Below are 21,849 nucleotides of genomic sequence, written 5' to 3'. Positions count from 1 at the left end.
ATCTCTGTAAACATCACCAAGGGTAGCTAATGTTTAAGCAAAACCAAAATAACACAGTTTAATAATTACACTTTGTGTTAACAAAATATTCTCAGGTTTGAGATCTTGTTGTAGAACAAAGGAAAGAAAAATAAAAAGGAAGGGGAAACCACAAAAAAACCCCTTTGAAACAGTTTAATATGAAGCAGGTTCTCTAGGCATGAAAGCATGGACTGAAAAAAACCCTACTTCAGAATTGACTCTGCAAGGCACGCAGTGCCCTCATTTCCCAAAGTCCTCACTGTCCTTATACTACTACAATTAGCAACTGCTTGGAGGTGATGAGCAGAAGAGCACAGGATTTCTGCCTACAGCTTTCTGCACAGCGCACCACCCATCAACAGCACCACAAATCAGAAAAGATTGTAAGAAATGAGGCAGCACAAAAGAGAAAGACAAAGTCCTAAACTATGAAACAAAAGGGTTTTTTCTCATCAAAGAATTACCACTTTCAATATCTGCATGAAAAAACACTACAAACAAAGAAAAAGTGTAATCTGTAAGTGGTAACATTTTATTTACCATCAGTTCCTACATTACTGTTGTGAAGGTACTGGATTGCTTACAGTAACTAGAAAAGGTATTTTTAAGCCTTTTGTTCTCCAGTTCACAGAAGTAGTGCTGGAGGGTCAACTTAATTTAAACACCAAGTATTTTTTCTGCCTAAATAGATTAATCAGGTTGAGAATATTCTTATGATGAAATAACTGCTGGTAGAAGAAGAAAAGCACTTTCTACTGTGGCTTTTTATTTCAATTCATATGGATTTCCTCTTTTAAAAGCTAATAACAAGGCCTATAATTTGCCTAATTAAAGATTGACATTGAAAATACACTAAAAGTCTTTGCTTGTTCTCCATCAGCCTTCCTCCACTATTCAGGCTTTGAACTAATAGTGCTAAGCCAGGAATACAGCAAAGAAATGAGCAATTATTTGTATTAGCTTAAAAATATCCTCTTGAACGTGTTTCACATATCTATTGATCATGCGTATGTTAAAAGAATCACATTTAGAACATGCTTTTTCACACTGAGGTCCATTTACCATTTAATTTTTACATTACTATCTGTAGAGATTTTGAAGCAACTTTAGGTTAAAACCAAAGCTAGTTTTAACTCAGTACAAAAGTACCTGTCATTTTAATCAGCATATCTTTTTAAACTGAGAGCTATACTCTCTGTGGTACCACATCTCCTTAACACCACCAAGAGGCAGGACATCGGTCTGCATTTAGAGGTAAGGTCTCCGCATACCCTAACTTTGAGAGAAATTAAGGGACCCATATAGCAAAATGTACTGTTATGCCTAATTAAAAATTGATAAGCATGAAATTTTAAAACATTCAGTAACTGCAAAGACTGAAAATGGGCTGAATATACAGCATAAATGTAAGAATCCCTCAAATACAAGTTACTGTTTCTATACTTTTCAGAAGTTCAATTAAATCAGAGGGAGCTGGGATCTCTGGCTCAGAGAAAAACACAGCCTTTGTCCACACTAAAATTCTTACAGATCTTTCATGGCTATAGGTCTAAACTCAAATTCTACCAAGGAGACATCTCCCCACTGCACTGTAATAATGCTGAAATGTATTTGTAAGGAATTACTTAAAGATAATCCCTCTTTTGTTTAAGGACAGTGCAGAACTGAAATAAGAAATGTACCTCTCCTTTTGTGGCCAGTGTGCACTGAGGATCCTGGGAAGAGAGCCAAAGCAGAGTGGGGTAAGCCACAGGTGACAAAAAAAAAGGCCACCTGGGGAAGCTGGGGCAGAACACAGAGTGAGCTGCAAGGCTGACCTTTGAATTGCAGAAATTGGAGGGGAAGCCTTTCAGTCAGTTCTGCTTTCCCTCTCCTGCACTGAGTACAGGCAAGAGCTCTGGTCTAGAAGTACCAACAGCAACACTCAGGCAGGATAACTGTTAACTCACCAGAACTCACACATGCTCTTCCATTTAGTAGTGTAAACCAGGCCTGCTTTTTCCAGAATATTTTCCAAACTTTGTCTTCAAATTTTAAATTCACTTTATACGCTCTTTTTATTTTGGCAGCAAAGTATTTTAGAAATGTGTTTTTTTCACGCCATTTTCTGCACAAAGCATCTTGCAAGTCACCACATACCCTGGCAATGATGTGAGCCTAATTTTCAAGCCATTTCACCCATGTTTTACACATTTAAAGCTGCTAATCTGTTGAAACTGGACATCCCAGTGTGGTTGTGTTAAAGACTTTTTCTGATTTCTCATCCATTTTTAATGGTCACTACCTGTCCCTAATACTTGCACTTCATTGCTGCTCCTTAACTACTCCTCCCATGTTTTCACAGACCTTGTACCATTTAATGTTGTTTCATGTTGTTTTCATTAATTTGAGGCACATACAGTTCTTCAAAGATATATTTAATGTTTCAAGGTGTAACACCTGCAGACAGCAGCATACACTACCCTAAAGGTTTCTGTGAGACTTCAAAGCTCCCAGTACCTTCGTCCAGCTGTTTTTGACATTATATAGGGACAGACATGAATTATATGAATTGTATAGAGACGGACATGAATCAGCTTCATGCTCATACACATTGATAAGAGACATTCCCATACCCCACCTGTAAACACGTGCCATTTAAAATGTGGAAATAAAAATAAAAAATAATCAGTCCCCTCTTACAGAAAAAAGTGCGAGCAGTGTGCGCGGGCACGGCCCGGCCATCTGCCTTGCCGCACTGTTCTGACGACAGGTAACGGCCTCCGCCTGAGGGCCGGCCCCGCCAGAAGCGCGGCGGGCTCGGGGCCGAGAGGCGCTGCGGAGGGCCGGCCTCCCAGCACCCGCTTCTCGCCGCGGCCTTGGACTGACGGCTGCTCCGGAGTTACACCCTTCCGAACACCACCGCTCCGTGCGCCGAGCCACAATGGGGCGCGCCTGGGGACCGCCCTCAGCCATGGCAATGGGCGGGGGGCGGTGCTGTAGCGTCAGGCGCACGGCCGGGCGGGGCTGTGCTTGTGCGTGTTCAGCCCCGGAGGCCGTGGATTGGCGGAGCCGCGCTCCCCTCAGCGGCGGCGGCTGCTTCAGCGTGCTTTGCGCCTCCCCGGGTCGTGGCCTCAGGTAACGGTGGGTACTCAGCAGAGCCGGGCTGGTGGAAGGGGTAACTGGTGCCGCCAGAGGCAGAATTGCCATCTCCCTGCTCGGGTCTTTGCGAAAAAACCCCAAACAAATTTCGAGGTAATTCCTTTAGATTCTTGAAAAATCCTGAAGCAGATGACTGCAGTGAGCCTGTGGAGAAGTGTCGTCACTTAAAACGAGTGTTAAATAACGGTCCGGCCAGCCGCTTTGGTGCAGAGGCAGGTGTGGTGGCTCTGGCGTTCTGTCGTGCTTATCATTCCTGTGGGTTGTATGGCCTTATGAAGGTAAGAGTATTTCACTGAAATACAGTCAGAGAGGAGTCACCAGTACTTTCTTGTCAAAAGAAGAGGACAGGTCCATACAGGGATTTTGTCTGTCGCTGAGCCTGGTATTCTTCTTGAAAACTTGAAGCAAGAGGCACACAGGGGGCTGGGACTCTGGAAGACGGGCTGGAAATTAAGTTACATTGAAGTAACACTCAAATCAATAAGATGTGGGGGGTCAGAGGCTGCTCCATGGATTAAACCCCTTGATTCTCTTTGCTGTGTCCCCACTTGCTTGTTTACTTATTGGCACTAAGGGTGAGGAAATCAATCATTTCTTTACTACATGACCTGGAGGGGTCTTTGTTCCTGAGTGCTTGGAGAAGGAGGATGATCTCACCTGGAGTTCAGAACAGCACAGCGTGGCATCTGGCATGGCAGAGTTTCGCCGTGCTGCTCCTCAGCAGCCATTGCAATGAATAGGAACAAAACCAGTTTCTAACAGGTGACTTGACATGTTAATTTCCTTAATTTTGTAATCTTGGGCTTGGCTGCTGTGCATATAAATAACTCTTCCAAGAGGGACACTGCAGCCTGAGAGAGCGACCTAGAAAAAAAGAGAAGTTATTAGGAAGGTGGATTGATTTAAGAAACAGAGAAAAACGTTTGCTTTCACTGTTACTTCTCAAGCTTCTCATGGTAGGACAGTTACCTTAGAGATGTTCTGAGTTTCCAAAATGCTACACAAATATGTAGTGTTTACTCAAGAGTAATACACAAAAACTGACATCTTTTTATTTAATGTAAACCACTATTATATTTTTTAAAATTACAATAAAATTGTTAAAAACTGAGGTTGAAGTTTATTATTTGTGTTTATTATTATTATTTGTGTTCCAGACTGCACGCTGCGTAAGGGTTTTATCCAGGCTTTTGAAACACCGTTGGAGTGGATAGTTCTAATAGTTGTGCAAGAAAAAAAAACCAAACCCCAAACAACTGTCAAGATACCAAGTGAAAAGTTCTGAAATTGTTGCTTTCACTTGCTTCTGGAAGTCAGTGGGTTAGAAGTGTATGACAAATTGAAAATGTTTAAACTAAACTGCCTATAGTGAAATTAAACAGTAATGACAGTGATGCATTTAAATTCATCAAGCGGGGAAGTACTGGAAATAATTATCAGCAGATATAAATCTGAAGTGGTTAGTGCAGATTTCATTTTGAGACATATTAAACCACCTTAGCTCTCGTCATTAGAGTCAGACTGATTTTATTGTAGCTAGTTGGGGATATAGTTAACTTCAATTCAAAACCTACATGGGCTGCACAATTAACACAGCAGATGTTGCAGTGGGTTTTTCAGAGGAAAAAAAGAGAAAGCTTTTGTTTTCTTGGTAAAACTACCTGTGTGGTAGTTAAAAAGAAAAATGTGCCATTAACTGAAGTCCATATACTCTACACTGGTGGAGTCGGTGAAGAAGAAATATCATTGCTGTTGAGACATTGAAAAAGTTCCCAAGGCAAGTGGAAACAACAAAGGGCTTCAGATGTCACTCTTGTTTAGGGTTTTGCAGGTGGTGGCTGTTGCCATGAAGGGTGCTCTGAGCTGGGGGTGTCAAGAGTGACTCGAGCTTGTAACGGTGGAGAGCTTCCCCTGGGGCTGGAGATGCTCTTACCAGCAGTTAATGGTGAAATAATGAATGTGTTAAACTGACATTAATTATTTATACAGGTCTCAGCTTGCACTTGTGTTTTACAGTCTGCCTTCTCCCTTACAAATGAGCTGGAGCTCAGTAAACTGCATGAAGCCGGAGGAACACCGGTGGGGTGTAAAATCCAAATGTCCACGTGGTGTGAGGAGGAGGATCCAGAAGAGAGGATTGCTTGGCATAAGCCACTTCCACTGGAGTGGGGAATCATATTTTGGTGGTTAGGGAATGATGGTTCCTCAAGTGTCAGGCCTTTAAACGACTTCCTGAATATTTTCACTGAGGTGGGATGTGGGGTTAAAATGTGGTCAGAGCATGAGTCCTTGCAGAGTGAAATCCTGAGGTGGGTGAGCGCTCAGGTCAGCCTGTGTCTAAACTACCCTTGTCAGGTGGAGCTGCCACACCACAGGCTCTGGCAAAAAAGCAGCCAGAGCTCTGTGCCGCACTAAGCCCTGGGTGGCTCCTCGAGCATGTGGGCAGCCAGAGACAGGTTTTATTTCTGTCACTTCATTAGGAGTCTTGTGATGCTTTGACCTCCTTAAAATCGTCTGAAAGAAAGGGAAGGACGCACAGGCAATCACAGACTCAAGTTCTGAGGCCAGTTTCCACAGCTCTACTTAAGAATGAGGTCATGACTTCAAACACATCAGCTCCAGCCTGAGGGAGTGATAGGATTAAATGAGATTAAGACAAAAAAACCCCACATTGCTTCCTTACTACGGTCCTTCAGAGCAGAAGCCAAGTGGGCAGGAATATTTTTCTAAAACGATTTTTGACGGCATCAATTCCCTCGTATGTCGTCACGCAGTTCAAACCAGCTCTTCCCTCCCTCAGCCCCGCCCCGCTTCCCCGTCTAGAGAGCAGCCTGGCTCCTCCAGTCACTTCAAGTTCAAGGTTCCTCACCCGAACTCTCTGTCTCTCCGCAGCTAAAACCCTTCAGGAGCGCAGCGCGGGGCCCTGCGGACTCAGAGGCGAGCGCCGCCGCCTCCCCCGCGCTGCTGTGGGCCGGGCCGCGCCCCAGCCCCGCCCCACCTCACCCCCCCGCCGCCCGCGACGTCGGCCGGCCCAGCGGCGCGGCCCGCCCCCCGCGGAGGGAGACGCCATTGCGAGTTGTTTGTGCAGGCGGCGGAGGGAGGCGGCGCCGCGGCCGCGCACTCTTTTTCCCGCGGCGATCATGTCCACCCCGGCGCGGCGCAGGCTGATGCGCGATTTCAAGAGGTGAGTGAGAACCCCCCCGGCGCTGTCGCCGGCCGCGATGCGGGGAGCGGGCACCCGGGCCGGGCCCGGGGCCGGCCTGCCAGCGGAGGGAGCGCCGTCGCTGCCTGGCCAGAACCGTCCGGCCGTGGGCCTGACCCGGCTGTTTGCGGGGCCGGAGCTCGCAGTGGCACCGCCGGGCCGTCCCGGCGAGGGGAGGGGGCCGTGCCCGCGGGCAGGGGCACCGCGGGGAGCCACAGCAGGTTGAGCGTCCCGAGCTGTCCCTTCAGTCCCGCTCCTTTGTGCTGGGGACGGGGGCTGGCGTCGAGCCTCCGTCCCCCGGGTCCTCCCCGATGGGGGCGGCGCGGCAGGGGCGCGCTCCGAGCCCGCGGCATCGCCCGTTCCCCACCTCGGGGCAGCGGCCGTGGGAAGTGTAGCCGGGGATCGTCCGGGGAGGCCGCCCCCGTGCCTGCCGGCGGGGAGCGAGGGGTCCTGCCGGGCAGGGCCGGCTTTGTTCGTGCTGGGCGCCCCGGCCGCCTCGCCCGTGCGCCGACGGCTGGGGGCGTCTGAGGATAAAAGTTGAAGCGGCGCCTCCAAAACAGGCCCCCGCCTCCTCGCCGCGTGGGAAGGGCCCGGTCGGAGTGGCGTCCCGGGAGTGGCACCCGGCCGGAGGGCTGGGGCGGTGTGGTGGGGGTTAGCGAGGCGGGAGGGTGCGCGTCTCTCTCAAGTGCCCTTGCCTCTGCAGGGGCCAGCGGTGCGGAGCTGGCCCTCGCCTCCACTTTTCGTTCACTAGGTTTTTGGATACCAAAGGTGTTCGGCTCGGGTTCTGAACAGACCGGGCCTTCGAATGCGTTTGAGGCTGTTGGGCAGATGGTCTCTGAAAATAAGTACAATTCGAGTCGGACAACTAAAAAGGAAGCACGAAGAGTTAGCAAACACGATTTGTCTATATGTAGTAAAAAAGCAAGATGCCCTTTAATGTTTCTATGTGCGTGCTGCTTTGTCTAATGTTTTCAATCGCAAGGAATCTTTAGTATGATACATACAGACTGTGGAATAAGCAGTTATTAGTTGTGTTCTTTTAAATGTTAATGACTGAACCACAAACTCTAGAATAATTTATTTCCAGTCTGACATGTAAACACACTTGTAACAGAGTGTGGAACACGGTGGGGATTTCTTTGGTCAACTTTGCAGCATGTCATGTGATATCTCTGGGCTGGTGTCCCTCAGAAGTTATCGGAGGTGAGTCAGCTTTGATAGTGTCTCTTTTTTTAGCCTAGCTATTTTATACCAGTACCTGAAAATACCTCAGCAAACAGTTGACACATATTGTAGTTGCTTTGTGTGACCACATGTAAAGTTACTGTGGCAAAAGGCTGTTTTGGTTTGGTTTTTTATTTGAGACGTGGCACCCACCTCTCATTTTGTTTGGGTGTTCGTGTTTGCTAAGTGGGTGCTGCTTGATTCCTGTTCAAATCAGGATGTTCAGTCTTTTTTTTATTGTGTTTGGTTACACAGATTATATGAATCAGTGATTTTTTTAATGTTTTTTTCAGGATGAGGAGCTAAGTAATTTTTCAGGATTGTAATCAGACATTTTTAATGATTTTATAATTTTAGAATGAGTGGTTTAATAATTTTGAAACTTAAGGTAGAGAGAAGACATTAAAGCTGTGGAAAAGTATAACCAAATCAACTCAATGTAAATAAAATTTATCTATCAAATATCTGACTACTTTTATATCTCAAAACTTGGGTGACTTTTTCATGTCACTTTTTAACTTTTCTCTTTCCTGCCATAGGTTATGTGTTTATTTAGCCCTGGTTTACTTTTACCTCATACTGAAAAAGCAGACCATGTGCTGTGATCTCTGATTCATTTTGTTAAATATAAACTCCTTTTGCGTACTGTGATTGTCAATAGATTTTATATCTCTTCTAATTTGTTTGACTAAACCAATAGGAAAAATAAGTGAATTATTTATTTTTTAAAATCTTTTGCTCCTAAAAAGAGCTTACAAATACTACACTTTCACTTGCTGTTAAAGATTTCGTGGGTTTTCTTGGATCACTCTGGTTTCCAGTCCTTGCCACAACCTTGCTGTAGTTAGATCCTCTGACAGCAGGGTGCACATGAGCTTCTAAATTGATCTAAAAACCAAAGCCACCCCTCAGCAGCATTTGTCAGTCTGAATGCTCAGGCATTACTGTTGGCATGCAGCCTGGCTGTCACATAGGAAGAAGTCCCGTTCCTGCTCTCCTGCCCAAAATAGTAAGTGTTGTATGCTGTTGATACTAAGCTGCCTGAACTGCATGTACTGGGAGAGCAGGGATGTAAACATGGACTTCAGAGGAGATCTGAGCTGTGAACGGAGTGAGCCCTTCTTCTGGGCAAGACTACTGCCCAGCATCCACAGATGTGGGCAGCTGTATCCCATGCTCAGTCAGTGCATATGCAGGAGGATGTACTTGCAGCCCTGAATATATCTACATTTATACACTGATGTTTGGTTCAGATTCATCCCTTGGTCTGCAGGGCTTGTGGTGTCAGCTTGCTCTCAACAGTGTACTGTAATGTGGACAAACAGCATGTGAACACTGAAGAGTTGCTTTGGAAGCAAGGGCAGTCACTGCAGTTTGTTTATTCTTGTACAACTCAGGAGACTGAATGGGGAGGGTGAGCAGGAGCTGTCACTGAAGGAGTTTGAACAGGCTCATCAGACAGTTGAGCCTGCTGCTTTACATTGTTTAGGGTCTTAGGTGATCCTTAAGCAGAAACATTGGTATGTATACTCTCCTTCTGCCCATCCTTCTGTGTCTGTACCCTGTTCTTTGATTGTGTTACATTCTGTCTGGTCTTAAGTTAATGTGGCTTTCAGTAACATGCTTTTCCCTACCTAGTCCAAGGATTAAAGAACTAAAAAGAATTTAAATGCTTCCATGGTTACTTTAGAGATAAACACATGTGTTGAACTGGGAAGAGGGAGCAGTACGCATGTTTTCCCCGTGTTCCCTTTTGAAGCAATCAACTTGCCAGTCATAATAGGCTTAGACCAAATTTAGCCACATTGTGCACGTGGATCTGGGAATGCAGAAAAAACTGCTGCCAGTCCCTTGCACTTGGTCTCAGTGAATGTACTGTGTTAAGTGTCACTGGCTGGCTTTCAGCTCTTTGTGGCTGCAGCGTGTCCTCTTCATTGTGGCAGACAGCAGAAATTGCTTTTTCTTAGTTCACTGTGGAGTACTGTAAATCCAGCTTTAAGTTATTCTTAAGAGTTAATGAGTCTGCAGGGAGCAAAGCAATCTAACCTGCTGGGCCGTTGCAGTGTGTTGGTGTAGCACACTGAGAAAATCTTGATGTGCGTCATCTTGTAGGTTTGTCTTTTGGAGTATTCATAAACTATATGTAATGCTTTGGGTATGCTCTGATTTGGAGTAAGAAAATATTGACAAAAGTCTGGCTATTACTGTTAAAATCTACTTGCAGGTGGAAGCATTTTGTTTTATATAAAGCTTGTTGTTCTATCTTTGTAATTCTTAGATTGCAAGAAGACCCTCCTGTGGGTGTCAGTGGTGCACCGTCTGAGAATAATATAATGCAATGGAATGCAGTTATATTTGGGTAAGAGTTTTTGATTTACTATAAAATTCTATATCAAAGAGCTAAATATAACAAAACCTGAGGTTTGTTTTTGGAACTCTTCTTTTATGTACATAAAGTCAGGAAACTAAGAGAAATGAGAAGGTGTGCTGTTGCGGTGAGAATTGGTTTTCAGGGATCATATAGAATACGTAGTAGAGAAAAAAATTAAAATTTGTTCATCTTTTGTGTTGAATAAAGCTTGCATATGGCTTAATAAATAGGTTAGGCTGTGCAGGAGGTGGGTAATGAAAAAGCAGGCTTCCTCTTTACAGTACGAGCCACATATTCTTGGCCGTTAAATCCAGCTGTATAAACAGTGATTGGATTGATTCCTGGTAGAATGAGGTACTGGTTCTGTCCAGGAAGTTACATTACGTGTCCTACAGAACAGGAACTGCCTCAGTATCCTTTGGTAGAACTGAGGTATGCTGGCTACTAATGTGCTCATTCAGTCCGATCTAGTCACGTGAATGGTGTTTGCATTGTTTGAGTCGATGTGATAAAGCGGGTATCTTGACTGGCAGATTGGCCATGGAAAAGTGTCTTAGATATGACAAAGCTTCTCTAAATATTTGTTGCCTCTACCTGTATCTTGGGGCAGATGAAGAAGAAGATAAAAATTAATATTGTGCCCGTTTAGAACTTGATAATTATATCCTTTTTTTTTTTTAACTGAAGTTTGTTTTTAAAACCTTTCAGGCCAGAAGGGACACCTTTTGAAGATGGTAAGCCTCTGATTTTTGTATCTTCTGTCACCCTTATAAATATTGCCAGTATTGTTGTTGTTTTGCTGTGAAAGAATAATAAGTGTTATCTGTATATAGCAAAGCTTATGTCAAGACTTGTTTATACATATGCAGTAAAGTTTCGGGTAGGGGAAGTTATTCTGACGCTGCCAGATGTGTTTTCACATCTCTCTAGATGAGCTCAACAAGACAGAGTGCTTTTCTGGTTTCATCTTTGCAGCATGTTTGATTCATGTCTGTTCTCTAATAAGGAACAGGTGAAAAATCTTCAATTGTTCTGAATATAGAACTCAGCAAGGGGGAGGAGGGAGTACTGAATTTGTACACAAACATGAAAGTTGGTGTGTAATGAACGTCCCTTAGGCATATGAGGAATAATGAGTTTAATAATGATAGTATTATGGCAGTAATCGACAGCAGATGGGTTTTTCCTCTGTGTTGGGTTGGAGGAGTTAGTGATTTATTCACTGATCCGTAATAAAGGTTTTCACTGAATCAGTCATGAGCTCCAGAACTGAGATTGCCAATGATAAAATTCCAGTGTTTCTTTGCTGGCACCACGGTGCTGCCTTAATGAAACGCCTTAAAGTCATCAAAGTCCATGGAACCAGTGTGTTGGATCACAGAAAAAAAGGAGGGCAGTGGGATAAGTGATGTTGGATCCAGCTGTCTTTTCCTTGCAAACAGTTGAGTCTCCAAGCTTCTGCTGAGCTGCTGCTGCTAGGTTTTAGTAGTGTCACTAACAGTAGTTTCTGTAGTTTCATTGTCACTTGAAATACAGGGACAGAAACCAGACTTGGTGGTGTTTTTTTAAATAATGGTGAGAAGAAATATTGGTCGTGGAGGACATAAATGAGCTGATGTTGTGTATGTTATGTTGTTGTTAGTTATCTGATTGTATTTATCTTTGTTTCCACAGGTACTTTTAAACTAGTAATAGAATTTTCAGAAGAATATCCAAATAAGCCTCCAACTGTTAGGTTTTTATCAAAAATGTTCCATCCAAATGGTGAGTAAATAATTTTGTCATAATATCCATTAAATATTATGGTGACATCATGTATTCTGCAAAGCTCCAGAACTCAACAGCTTTCCATCTTTCTTCATTGCCACCTCTTAAGTAGGCATCTAGGACAGCAATGCTTGATGAGGAATTGAGAGTTAAGATGCTAGTAAGAAGCAGTTATCCGTCTCTTTCTTGTCAATATGTAGCCTCAGCAGCAAAACCCGTGAGTGTTGTGAGCAGTAGCTGCACTTAGGTTGGCTTGAAGAGGCAATTCTGGGTGCAGATTCCTGCCTCCTTTTGTTTCACAGCCGTGTCAAATGTGCAGCCACATTGGAGCAGGAACTGATCCAGCCAAACTTTCTCTTTTTCTGTCTGGGGAGATTTCAGCCAAGCCTATGCCTTTGTTTGGGTCACTGTGCCAACCAGTGCTTACACAAGGAGGAAGGTGAGAGTGCACAGTTGTAGGGGAGTGCAGAGCAAGAGGCTGGCCCCAGCTCCCTGATGAGGGCAGCGTTACGAGAATGCTATGGTTCCTGCTCCAGGACATTGATAGGTTTTGTTCAGTTATTCTTGCATGCTGAAAACACAAATTGTGCCTTTTGCTTTTCCAAGCCCCTCTGTAGCACAGGCGGTATAGATGCAATTAGACGGTTCAAGTATAATCCTGTTCCAGCATTCAAGCCCTTCTTGGACAGAGGATGACCTTGGTTTTGGTTCTGTGACTTTTTAGACAGTGCTGTCTGGCCACTTGCCTGCGTATAGGCAGGCCAGTGTGCCTCTGACGGGGTCTGTATAACTTGTTGGGATTTATTGGCCTGAGCAACCAGAAGGGTGTTTGAGTTTGAATGGCAGGTCTCAGTTTCATATAGGCTCCATTGAGACTCCTGATAGGTGTCCAGACAGAAGTAGGACTTCAGGAACACTTTCACATACTTTCTATCCTCCACATGGAGATGTCTTAGAGGAAGTGTACACTATGTGAAAACAGGGCAAGAACTCCCACTCTTGACTATAGGATGTCTGTAAGATCTGAGGCTGGTGTGGTAGATTCCAGTCCCTTAGCAAATGGCTTGCTGCTCTCTGGAAGGCCTTGCTTCTGTGTCTGGGTCCAGTCACGCAAGAGGAGCAAGAAGCCAAGTCTGCTAATGCCATAGACTTTCCTTCTTTCCCTCTGAAGTGTTCTATTAATTCTAGCAATATATCTCCTTCAAAATACAAGGTGTCAAACTACAAAAGACTGTGAGACATAACTGCTTCCCTCTATCCCAGAGCATTAATTTAAGCACGGGCTGAATTGGAACAATAACTGCCTTGAACAGGATGTAATGGTCCAAAATCTGATTGTTTCTAAATGATACCTCTGTTGTATTTACAGTTTATGCGGATGGAAGCATATGTTTAGATATTCTTCAGAACCGCTGGAGTCCAACATATGATGTTTCATCTATTTTAACTTCAATTCAGGTAACTTTACATCTTTTTAGCAAATAATTATGTTGCTGTTTGTCCAGACACAGCTTGGTGATAGGGCTAGTGGGTATCAATATCAAAGGGGATTCCACAGGCTTGTGAGCTACGCAGTAGCTTTTTAGATCAGATAAAGGCCAAGGTGCTGACCTATGTAATTACTAATTTTGAGCTACAAAACTGCCATTAGATATTCTTTTTAACAGGAAAAGAGTTACTGGTTTGGATTTCTTTAATTGTTGTTAGTCAAGATAGGACATCAAGTGTAGAAATGTGCCTAGTGTTTGAAAAACTGACCTTTCTCATGAAGCCTTGCCCTAGGAAGGCCTCAAGGAGACAACACTGCTGAAACTTGCTTCACTTCGAATAAGTAGAACTGGCCTGGCACAGCAAAAATGTACATTTTTCTTTTATCCTATGTGATTGGTTTTAATCTTCTACAGCAAAGTTTTGTAGGAAACATCTTAAGCCCTTTTTTAGTCCTGAGTGACAACAGTAGTGGAATTAACAAACAATGAATTAGTGTCATACTGCTAACTGATACAAATGACTGTGTTTCTGTTGGGCTCGTGAACCTGGAAGTGTAGTTGCTTATACAATATTTAATTTGAGGTTCAATAGTGTAATTATGGATGCTTAACCATGAGGTTCATTGTTTTGTGTGGGTTTTTTTTTCCAGTTGGGCTCTTTCGAGTTGTATCTCCCTCCTGAGACACATTTGATTTGAAAGTTCTGACTTTTTTTTTCCCCTTAATATACAGTGTGTTGGTTTGCCTCAAGTTTTGTTTTCCTCTTTTTGACAGTCTCTGCTTGACGAACCTAACCCAAACAGTCCAGCCAACAGTCAGGCAGCTCAGCTCTATCAGGAGAACAAACGTGAATACGAGAAAAGAGTTTCAGCTATCGTCGAACAAAGTTGGAACGATTCGTAACAACTGCTTTGTTACTCTCCATCCTTGTAATCATGATGTACAATTTAACCCTCAGTAGAAAGGCTACCAGAAATTTCAAGTGCCACAGTTCTAAGAATTTGCATAAAAACTCATTTGCAAATGGAATTAAGCCCTCCAGTTTAGGAAACTTAAAAGCTTGTGTATCTTGATTAACGTACTTTTTATTGCATGGTATGAACTAAGTTATTGCTACATAAATTTGTAATATATCCTGTTTGTATTTTTTTTTTCCAAGTGTATAATGTTGGTGTGGAGTTTTCATGACAGAATATACACATTTTGTAAATCTGTACTTTTTCAAATATTGAATGCCTTATTTTTAAATTCTTTAGATTTTTAAATTGGAGAAAAAGCACTTAAAGTTTTTATATATAAATATTTCATGTAAAACTGTTAAATACATAACCTTAGTGCAAGACATTCTGCTCTCACTCTATATCTCTTCCAAAGGGCTCAGTTCCAGCCCGTGTTTCCTTTGGGCACATGCCGATTATACCACGCACTTTACCAACAGGAACATTAATCCATGATGTAACTGTCTTCACTGGATATCTCTGCTTCTGCACCAAAGGTTACCGTGATTCTGTGGGTCCTCAGTTGTATGAGGAGTATTAGTGGACACCAACTTACAAATGGGGGGAAACAGAGGGAACTGCTTTGCTAAGGGTCCTACTTCACACCAGCAGCGGAGTTGCCAGTGGCACCTGGCCAACCACACTTGACAATAATGTATTCTAGTAACATATTTTTCGGGGAGATTGTATTTTACCAAATTGTAAAATGTTGTCATCTAACTGTCCTATATTCACATACAGATACTGTCATACAGTTTTAAATAGCTTCTAATAATTAAAGAAGTATCCCATTAGTTTCCCTTGGGGGTAGGGAAAAAGTTAATCACCAACAGAAGAAAACGTGCCTGTAGATTTAATGGGGTTATGCTTTAAAACTTGGCTGTGTACCATGTGGTCAGGTCTTGTGTCTGTATCAGAGGTTCCAAGTATTTTTCCCAGTTTTGAAGAAGATTTGGTTTGTTTGTGTGAACGCTGATGTGATTTCTCACTATATTCTGTAAACCAGGCTCAATGACTGCAGTAAAGAATTAGGTGTTTGGTTTTTTTTTAATCCCAGCAGGAAAATTGTAATCCCTTTGTTGTAATTCCAGACAGCATTACGTATGTATTAACCTCTCCCCCCAGTCCCTTCTCAAAGTACAGCTCAGTATTGCCTGAAAAGCAGTTGAAGTTTAGTTCAGCTAGAAGATAAAATGTTGTTTACTTGCAGTAGTCCCTACTAAAAGTTAGCCTCTATTAATGCAGTGAACCAGGAATATCCATTTCCACCTGCCACCGGCTCATAAAGTTGTTCTGTATTTTATAGTGGCAGCATTATTAAGTTTTGAAACTGCAGTAAGAGTACTAGTCCAACTGTTCTCTGTGTGTAGCTTGTGGAGCGAAACTCTTCTGCCTGAGATAGCTTTCAGGAAAACTGTCGTTGGTGTGCAGAGGCTTAGAAACATCTGTGCAAAGCTACAATCTTGGGAAGTCTCTTTGCTTTCCTTGAGACAATTAATTGTGTTTAAAAATGCTTCACTCTGTGTCTAATCATTACAGAAACCACAAAGGCTCCAATTTGTTTTCTGACTGTAATGGAATTTTAGGAGCACAAGCAAAGGGGAGTCACCTGGCTTAAAGCAGCATCAGTGCAAAGTTGTTTTGTTCACATATACCATATGGAAAACCTTCCTGTTTCTAAGACTTAAGCTAAACTGAAGGTGTGTTTTGTTTGTTTTTAAGAAAAAAAAAAAGGCTCCTTTTTTTTCAGCGTTTATTTTTGTATCTTTGACACGTGCATGAATTGAGATTTGATATTCGCTGCAGCCCACATTAGTGTGGTTAGTCCTGAACAGCCAGGTTAGCCTAATTACAGACTACATATCTGGGATGGAGAGGCAGTGTATGTCTGAGAAACACAGTTGGAGCAGGAGGAGGTTTAATTGGTGATCAGTGCTGCCAACTTGGGAGTGCAGCGGCGGCACACAGGCACACACACTCGAGCCTCTGCTGTAGGCAGGATTTGGCAGGTGCAGGGAGTAGCAGTCTGAGTGGAAAGTGTCCTGCTGTCCCACCGACAAAGGTAATTATTGCCGGTGAGTGGTGAGGGACGTTCCCCGGCAGGACCGGCCTTAGCGCGTTAACGCGTGATGCTGGGGAATCGGTGAGCAGAGCCCGCTGGTGCGAGTTCAGGGTTTGACGGTGACCTGCGGGTAGATGCCGGTGCAGAGGAACCAGCGGCTCCGAGGCGGGACTCGGCGCACAGGCGTCCCGCCTGAGAGCTGCGAGGGCAGCGGCGGACACCTTCCCCTCGGGCGGCCTCGCCGCCTCGGCCCCGGGCCGGCGGGCACGCAACGCCTCGACCGGCGCGGCCGCCCGGCACCTCCTCTGCTGGGGCGGAGCGGGGGCGGTGCCGCGCAGCCGCGCCCGGGCACAAGGGCGTTCCGTGCCGCCCCGCGCCAGGCCCGGTTGGGCCGCTGCGGTCCGCTTGGGGCCGCGGCGCCGCCTGCTGCGGGTGCTCCGAGGCGCCAGGTCGCGGGGTGGTGCGGCGCTTCGTGCCTCAGGCGGGGCGGCTGTGCCCCGGGCCGGCGGCGAGGGGAGGGCCTGGCCGTGCGGCCTGGCCGGCGGCGGTTTCGGAAGGCGTGAAACGGGCAGAGCGGTGCGAGGCCGAGCGGCTGCGGCTGCCTGCGGAGGGAAGCCCCTAAGCCCCAGGAAGTCCCCAGGGAGACGGTGTGAGGGCTGCGGTAGCCCATTCCGCCCCGGCAGCCAGCAGCTACGTTGGCACGGCCAGGCGGCCTTCGCCTGCCCTTGGAGGAGCTGCCTGTGAAGGCAGGTCGGCGCTGGCTGGGTGTCCCCAGCGCTCCTCGAGCTGCTTGGGCCCGCGGGTGTTAGCACCCACCCGAGCTTCAGAAGTGAGAATGCCCCGGGCACACGGTGCTGCTGGTTGTCCTGAGAGCTTCCGTTGGCAAGCAGCATGGGTTACACACAGCCGGAGGGCACGTGCTGCTCTTTGCCTCTATGCTACAGATGACAGGAGTCCGATGAACTTGTAAGGGCAAAACAGTTCAAGTATACCAATTCACAAGAGCATAGGACAGGTAAAGGAACATGATAAACTTCACGGTACAGTTAAGTTCTTCAGTAGTGTACCATGATGCTTGATTTTTAAGTTAATTAGGAAATGGGATAAACTAAGCTTGCTAGGACAGTGGAATTAATTAAGAAACTACTGATGAGTACACAGAATTTGGTTTTATGGCTTCTTGTGGGGCTTCAATTAATTGCTATGCAACAGTTCATAATCACTTTTTTTCCATGGGATTCTATATAAAGCTCTAAAACCACTTTGGAGACATTTTTAAGTTATTCATCATAGATATTATGTGCTGTACATGTATGTCATTCACCCGCTTTTACAGATGGCCAGAGGAAAGCATCCAGATCTGCAGGAGTTCTCTGGAGGTCAAGAGGAAGCTGGTGGCAGGGCTGTAGGTGTGAGCCCACTCTGGTGATTCTCCAGGCAGAGTTTCAAAACCACCTTTGCCTTCAAGTTTATCTTACTAATGCTATTCATAAGAAGCATCAAACACTCCACTGCTGGTGCTGCTTTCTTCAGATCTTGGTTCCCTGAAGATGCCTCATCCAAATAAAGTCCCAAGCCAGAGCAGCGGGACTCAGATCTTCAGAAATGTGATTAACTTCACTGGTGTGAGTCGTCCCACTGGGCTTCTTCCCCGTAGTACAGATAAATGTGTTTAATTGCAGAATCGAGGCCTTAGGCTATGGGAAGTGAAGAAATCGCTGCTTGAGGTGGTAGATCTGACACTTCTTTGTGGGAGGTTTTATATTAATAGTCAATTAATGCAATGTGTCAGACAAACAAAGCTTTAAACATTTAGAGATTAAGAGATCCCTAATAAGTTTACAGGAAAAAGGGAGATTCCCTGATCGCTACAGTGGGCTTCCATTATTCAAAATAAAATAGGTAGGATAAAGTAGACAGACAGTTAAATACTTTGTATTCAGCATGTCAAGATCCCGTGAGAGCAGCTGCTGATGTACATAAAAATACTGAGGAGGGGAAGAGCCTTGTCATCTGGCCAGACCTCCCTACCTGGTGTTTTCATTTTACTGTTTGTGGAAGCTGTCCCAGACAAATACTGTGTCTTATTTGTTTCATGTTGATTTTTGGAAGGGGAAAGATGTAATCAACAGACAATCTGCCATGATGTGTGAGTTGGCAAAGTGATGTTCTCCACCTCTCCTGATGGAGCTCTCTGGTGTAGGATGGAGTGAGAGCCTGCTTGGGCCATGAGGAGAAACTGAGTGACCAGAGACCCCAGATGAGTGAGCTGCTGTGCATTTGTGAGCAGCCCCAGCTCCAGCACTCCCTTTAATTTGTTAAGTCACCAGATATAACAATTATCTGGCTTTCTCACTCTGATTTTGTTAATTGTTCTAACAGAAGAGTTTCAATAGAGCACAGAATAAATCTGTCCCCTTGTAGTACTGGAGTATTCCCCTGGAAAGGAAGAGCTTTGGGTTCAAATTTCCTCAAGCAAGGAATAAACTCCGGCCTCTGGCTGCTGTGTCAGTGTAGAAAAACAGGATAGTGCCTACTCCTCTGCTGACTTTGGCTCATGTAGACAATGCAGGATTCCAGGCCCTCTTCTCTACAGCCTGTGTCCTGCTGCCCAACTCCAGGCAGATGCCTGCTGCCTATGCTTGCCGTGTCTTACAGATCCTTCTCAGGGCACCTGACTTCTTCTTCAGGTGTCTACTTGAATGTTGTACTAGTTGCTCTCATAAACAGAATCTTACAAAATCAGAGAATCTTAAAGGTTGGAAGGGGCCTCAAAAGATCATCTAGTCTAACACCCCTGCCAGAGAAGGTCACCTAGAGTAGGTCACACAGGAACTCATCCAGATGGGGTTTTTAATGTCCCCAGAGAAGGAGACTCAACGACCCATCAGGGCAGCCCGTTGCAGTGCTCTGTCACCCTCACAGTGAAGAAATTCTTCCTTGTATCTCTTACGTTCCAGCTGTACCCATTGCCCCTTGTCCTATTGAGAAGAGCCTGCTCCATTCTCCTGACAACTGCCCTTTACATATTTTTAAACATTAATGAGGTCACCTATCAGTCTTCTCCAAGCTAAAACCCTTCTCCAAGTTCCGAACCCTTGTTTGGATCCAGCCCTTGGGCCACACAGAGACCTTTTTAAGCAGAGGGTTGAGAGATGTAGAAGACATTTTTTTTTTTAATTTCATGAAAACTTTGAGGGTAAAACCAAACCGAAACTAGGAGACCAAAGAATTGTGTGTTACTGTACCAGCACGGACAGTTGGGCTGAACATGGTTCTTCACAGTTCATCTTTAAAAATCTCTTCGTATTGAAAGAATGGTGTAAGAGGCAAAGAAAAAAGGAGCTAAATCTGAAAAATGTGTAGCATCAAAGACTAGAAGCCATTAAGACCCCTGTCCCTCTCTGCTTTTACTGTGCCTTCAAAGGATAGCAGTTGTCATTTTAGAAAAGAATAACACCTTGGATTATGTGTGTGTACGTGCAGAGGAAAGGGATTTTTGAGTTGATTATTAATATAATTAGGTAGTAATACTGAAAATAAATGGGGTGTAGGGTTTGGGATGTTTTTTGCTTAGCATTGTTATTGCACCTTGAGTTCGTCTGATATCCCAGTGACTGCGAGCAGAGAACAAAACATAGGCAGAACTTCTGAGTCTCTCTGATAATGACTGTAATTAACATCACTAGCTGTGGAAATTGCAATATTCCCTAAAGGGTTCTTGTCATTCTCCCGTGATTCTGCACTGAAAATAAAGATTTTTAAGACAAGGTATCTTTGATATTTGGTACCATCCCACTGACGGTACCATCCCAGCCCCCATGACTGTGTGAATCTGTTCCTGATGCTTGTGTCAGGGTCGTGGTTCTGAGCTGGTCTGTGTGAATGCTGTGCCCTGGCAGAAAGTAAACACTCTGCTCCTCAACGGCATATGTTGTTCTGCATCCAGAATGAAGCCTTTTCCTTTATGATGTGGTCAAAGCAAGAAGCGTGGGATTTTCTAAGCTAACTAAAATGTTAGTACAAGAAAGTGTGTTTTTAAATCCCTGTATGTGAATGTTTGAGTCAGGAATTCAGTGATGTCATAAAATAAATGATTTTTGGCCTTACACACGTGCCAGGGCCAGGTCAACCTGCAGTATAAAGGCAGTATTATGGTGTGATGGCGCTGATGGATTTATTGGAGACCTTGCTGCAGAGGCTGAGCTTTGAAGGTGGGTAGACTTTGCCTACCCAAGCCTCCACCTGTAGCCCTGGGTAATCAGTCCTCAGCCTGTGTCACTGAAAAGATCTTGTGTTTCTTTCCTTGTTTTTCAGTTTGGGTCACTAACCGCCGTGTCTGATTCATTCCTAAGCTGAATCATTTTGACAGCTGCCAATTTGGTACACATACCATAGGCTGAGCTAGGGAGCCACAAAGCTGGCGAGGGTCCTGCAGCCGAGCAGGGGCTGTACCTGCACGGCAACACCACTGCACCCCAGCAGCTTGGGCACAAAGGAAGCCTAAATATGGACTCATTGAGGAGCTAGCTGGTCAAAGTAAAATCACCCCAAGCTTCTGAGACCCACACTAATTTTTCTCCTAGATGAACCTTTGCCTACAGATCAGTGAACACACCCATGTTCTTTTCAAAGCCGAGTTGAACTTTGAACTGCTCGGTCTTGGCATCAAATTTTGAATAATACTGTTTGTTATCATCACTCTTGATTTATTTTGTGTCCTTCTGTTCATTTTTAAGTTTATTTGGGTGCAAGGAGAAGATGATGAGTTCAGGGGTTTGTCCATAATTCTGACACACAAGCACAATGTCCAGTAAATGTAAATGCTGTTATTTTTATTACTCATGTTATTGCTATTGTGATGGGAATAGAAGGATTTAGTTCTGAAATATGGTTCTTCACAGACTGAGAGGCAAATTGTCCTCAATGACTGACCAAAACGGGGAAGAAGGCAGCAACACCATCTCTTTTGAATTAATTATGAACTGCACAGCTCTTGCTATTAGCTGTTTACACATTATTGGCCTGTGTGATGTGCTGGTGAGAGATTTCCTTTCACTGTCTGGTCCAAATGTACGTTAAGTCCAATTTCATTAAAAAGGCTGCTCGCTTTCCTTGTTGAAAGGGTCATTGTGTTGGTTATTACAGTGTTTTCTTTGTGCTCGCTTTCCTCAAATTCCAGTAACTATTTGGTAGAAAAGTTTGAAAGTGAACTTTTGATGCCTGTGAAAGCTGCTTCATTGACTTTATTGACTCTGGAGCCTGAAGTTCTTTATCTGCAGAGATCTTTAAAAGGACACTAAAAAGTTTCAGCCAATGCCAAAGCTTATAGAATTTGGTGCTTATGGTTAAGTATTATAGACCCAATGCTGTTCCCATGGAGACCTAAAGGAATTTTTCCATTGAATTAAGTGGCAGCAAATCATACCCTTTATTAAGTGGAGAAGGGAGTAGACTCGAGAACTTAATTTGTTGTTCTCAGTTTTGTTTATGCGCTTACTCTTCTGTATAAAGAAATAAACGGGGAGAAATTCTAGGTCTTTGTGTTGGGATTCAACTACTTTGGGCTTGCC

The 21,849-nt window shown here is 44.4% G+C and overlaps 1 protein-coding gene and 1 long non-coding RNA gene across 2 annotated transcripts; both read left to right on the top strand.

The window, feature by feature from the left end:
• The first annotated feature begins 3,051 nt into the window (after nucleotides 1-3,051).
• Nucleotides 3,052-4,273, top strand: LOC133626054 (uncharacterized). Its single transcript, XR_009819251.1, has 2 exons — nucleotides 3,052-3,138; nucleotides 3,269-4,273. It is a non-coding gene; the product is annotated as an uncharacterized LOC133626054 (long non-coding RNA).
• Nucleotides 4,274-6,198: 1,925 nt separating this feature from the next.
• On the top strand, nucleotides 6,199-15,242 carry UBE2B (ubiquitin conjugating enzyme E2 B). The gene is made up of 6 exons (XM_062002350.1): nucleotides 6,199-6,346; nucleotides 9,867-9,947; nucleotides 10,668-10,693; nucleotides 11,634-11,723; nucleotides 13,096-13,184; nucleotides 13,991-15,242. Exons 1-6 carry the CDS (start codon nucleotides 6,303-6,305, stop codon nucleotides 14,117-14,119), a joined length of 459 nt encoding a protein of 152 aa, XP_061858334.1. The 5' UTR covers nucleotides 6,199-6,302; the 3' UTR covers nucleotides 14,120-15,242.
• Nucleotides 15,243-21,849: the final 6,607 nt, after the last annotated feature.

Source organism: Colius striatus, chromosome 9 (genome assembly GCF_028858725.1).
Source record: "Colius striatus isolate bColStr4 chromosome 9, bColStr4.1.hap1, whole genome shotgun sequence".
NCBI lineage: Eukaryota > Metazoa > Chordata > Aves > Coliiformes > Coliidae > Colius > Colius striatus.
This window is presented reverse-complemented; position numbering and strand designations above follow the sequence as displayed.

Excerpts from the sequence above, each read along its gene's own strand:
- UBE2B (XM_062002350.1), top strand. The coding sequence starts at position 6,303 with ATGTCCACCCCGGCGCGGCGCAGGCTGATGCGCGATTTCAAGAG. Across the intron at positions 9,948-10,667 it reads TGGAATGCAGTTATATTTGG|GCCAGAAGGGACACCTTTTG; the intron begins GTAAGAGTTTTT and ends AAAACCTTTCAG. Across the intron at positions 11,724-13,095 it reads AAAAATGTTCCATCCAAATG|TTTATGCGGATGGAAGCATA; the intron begins GTGAGTAAATAA and ends TTGTATTTACAG.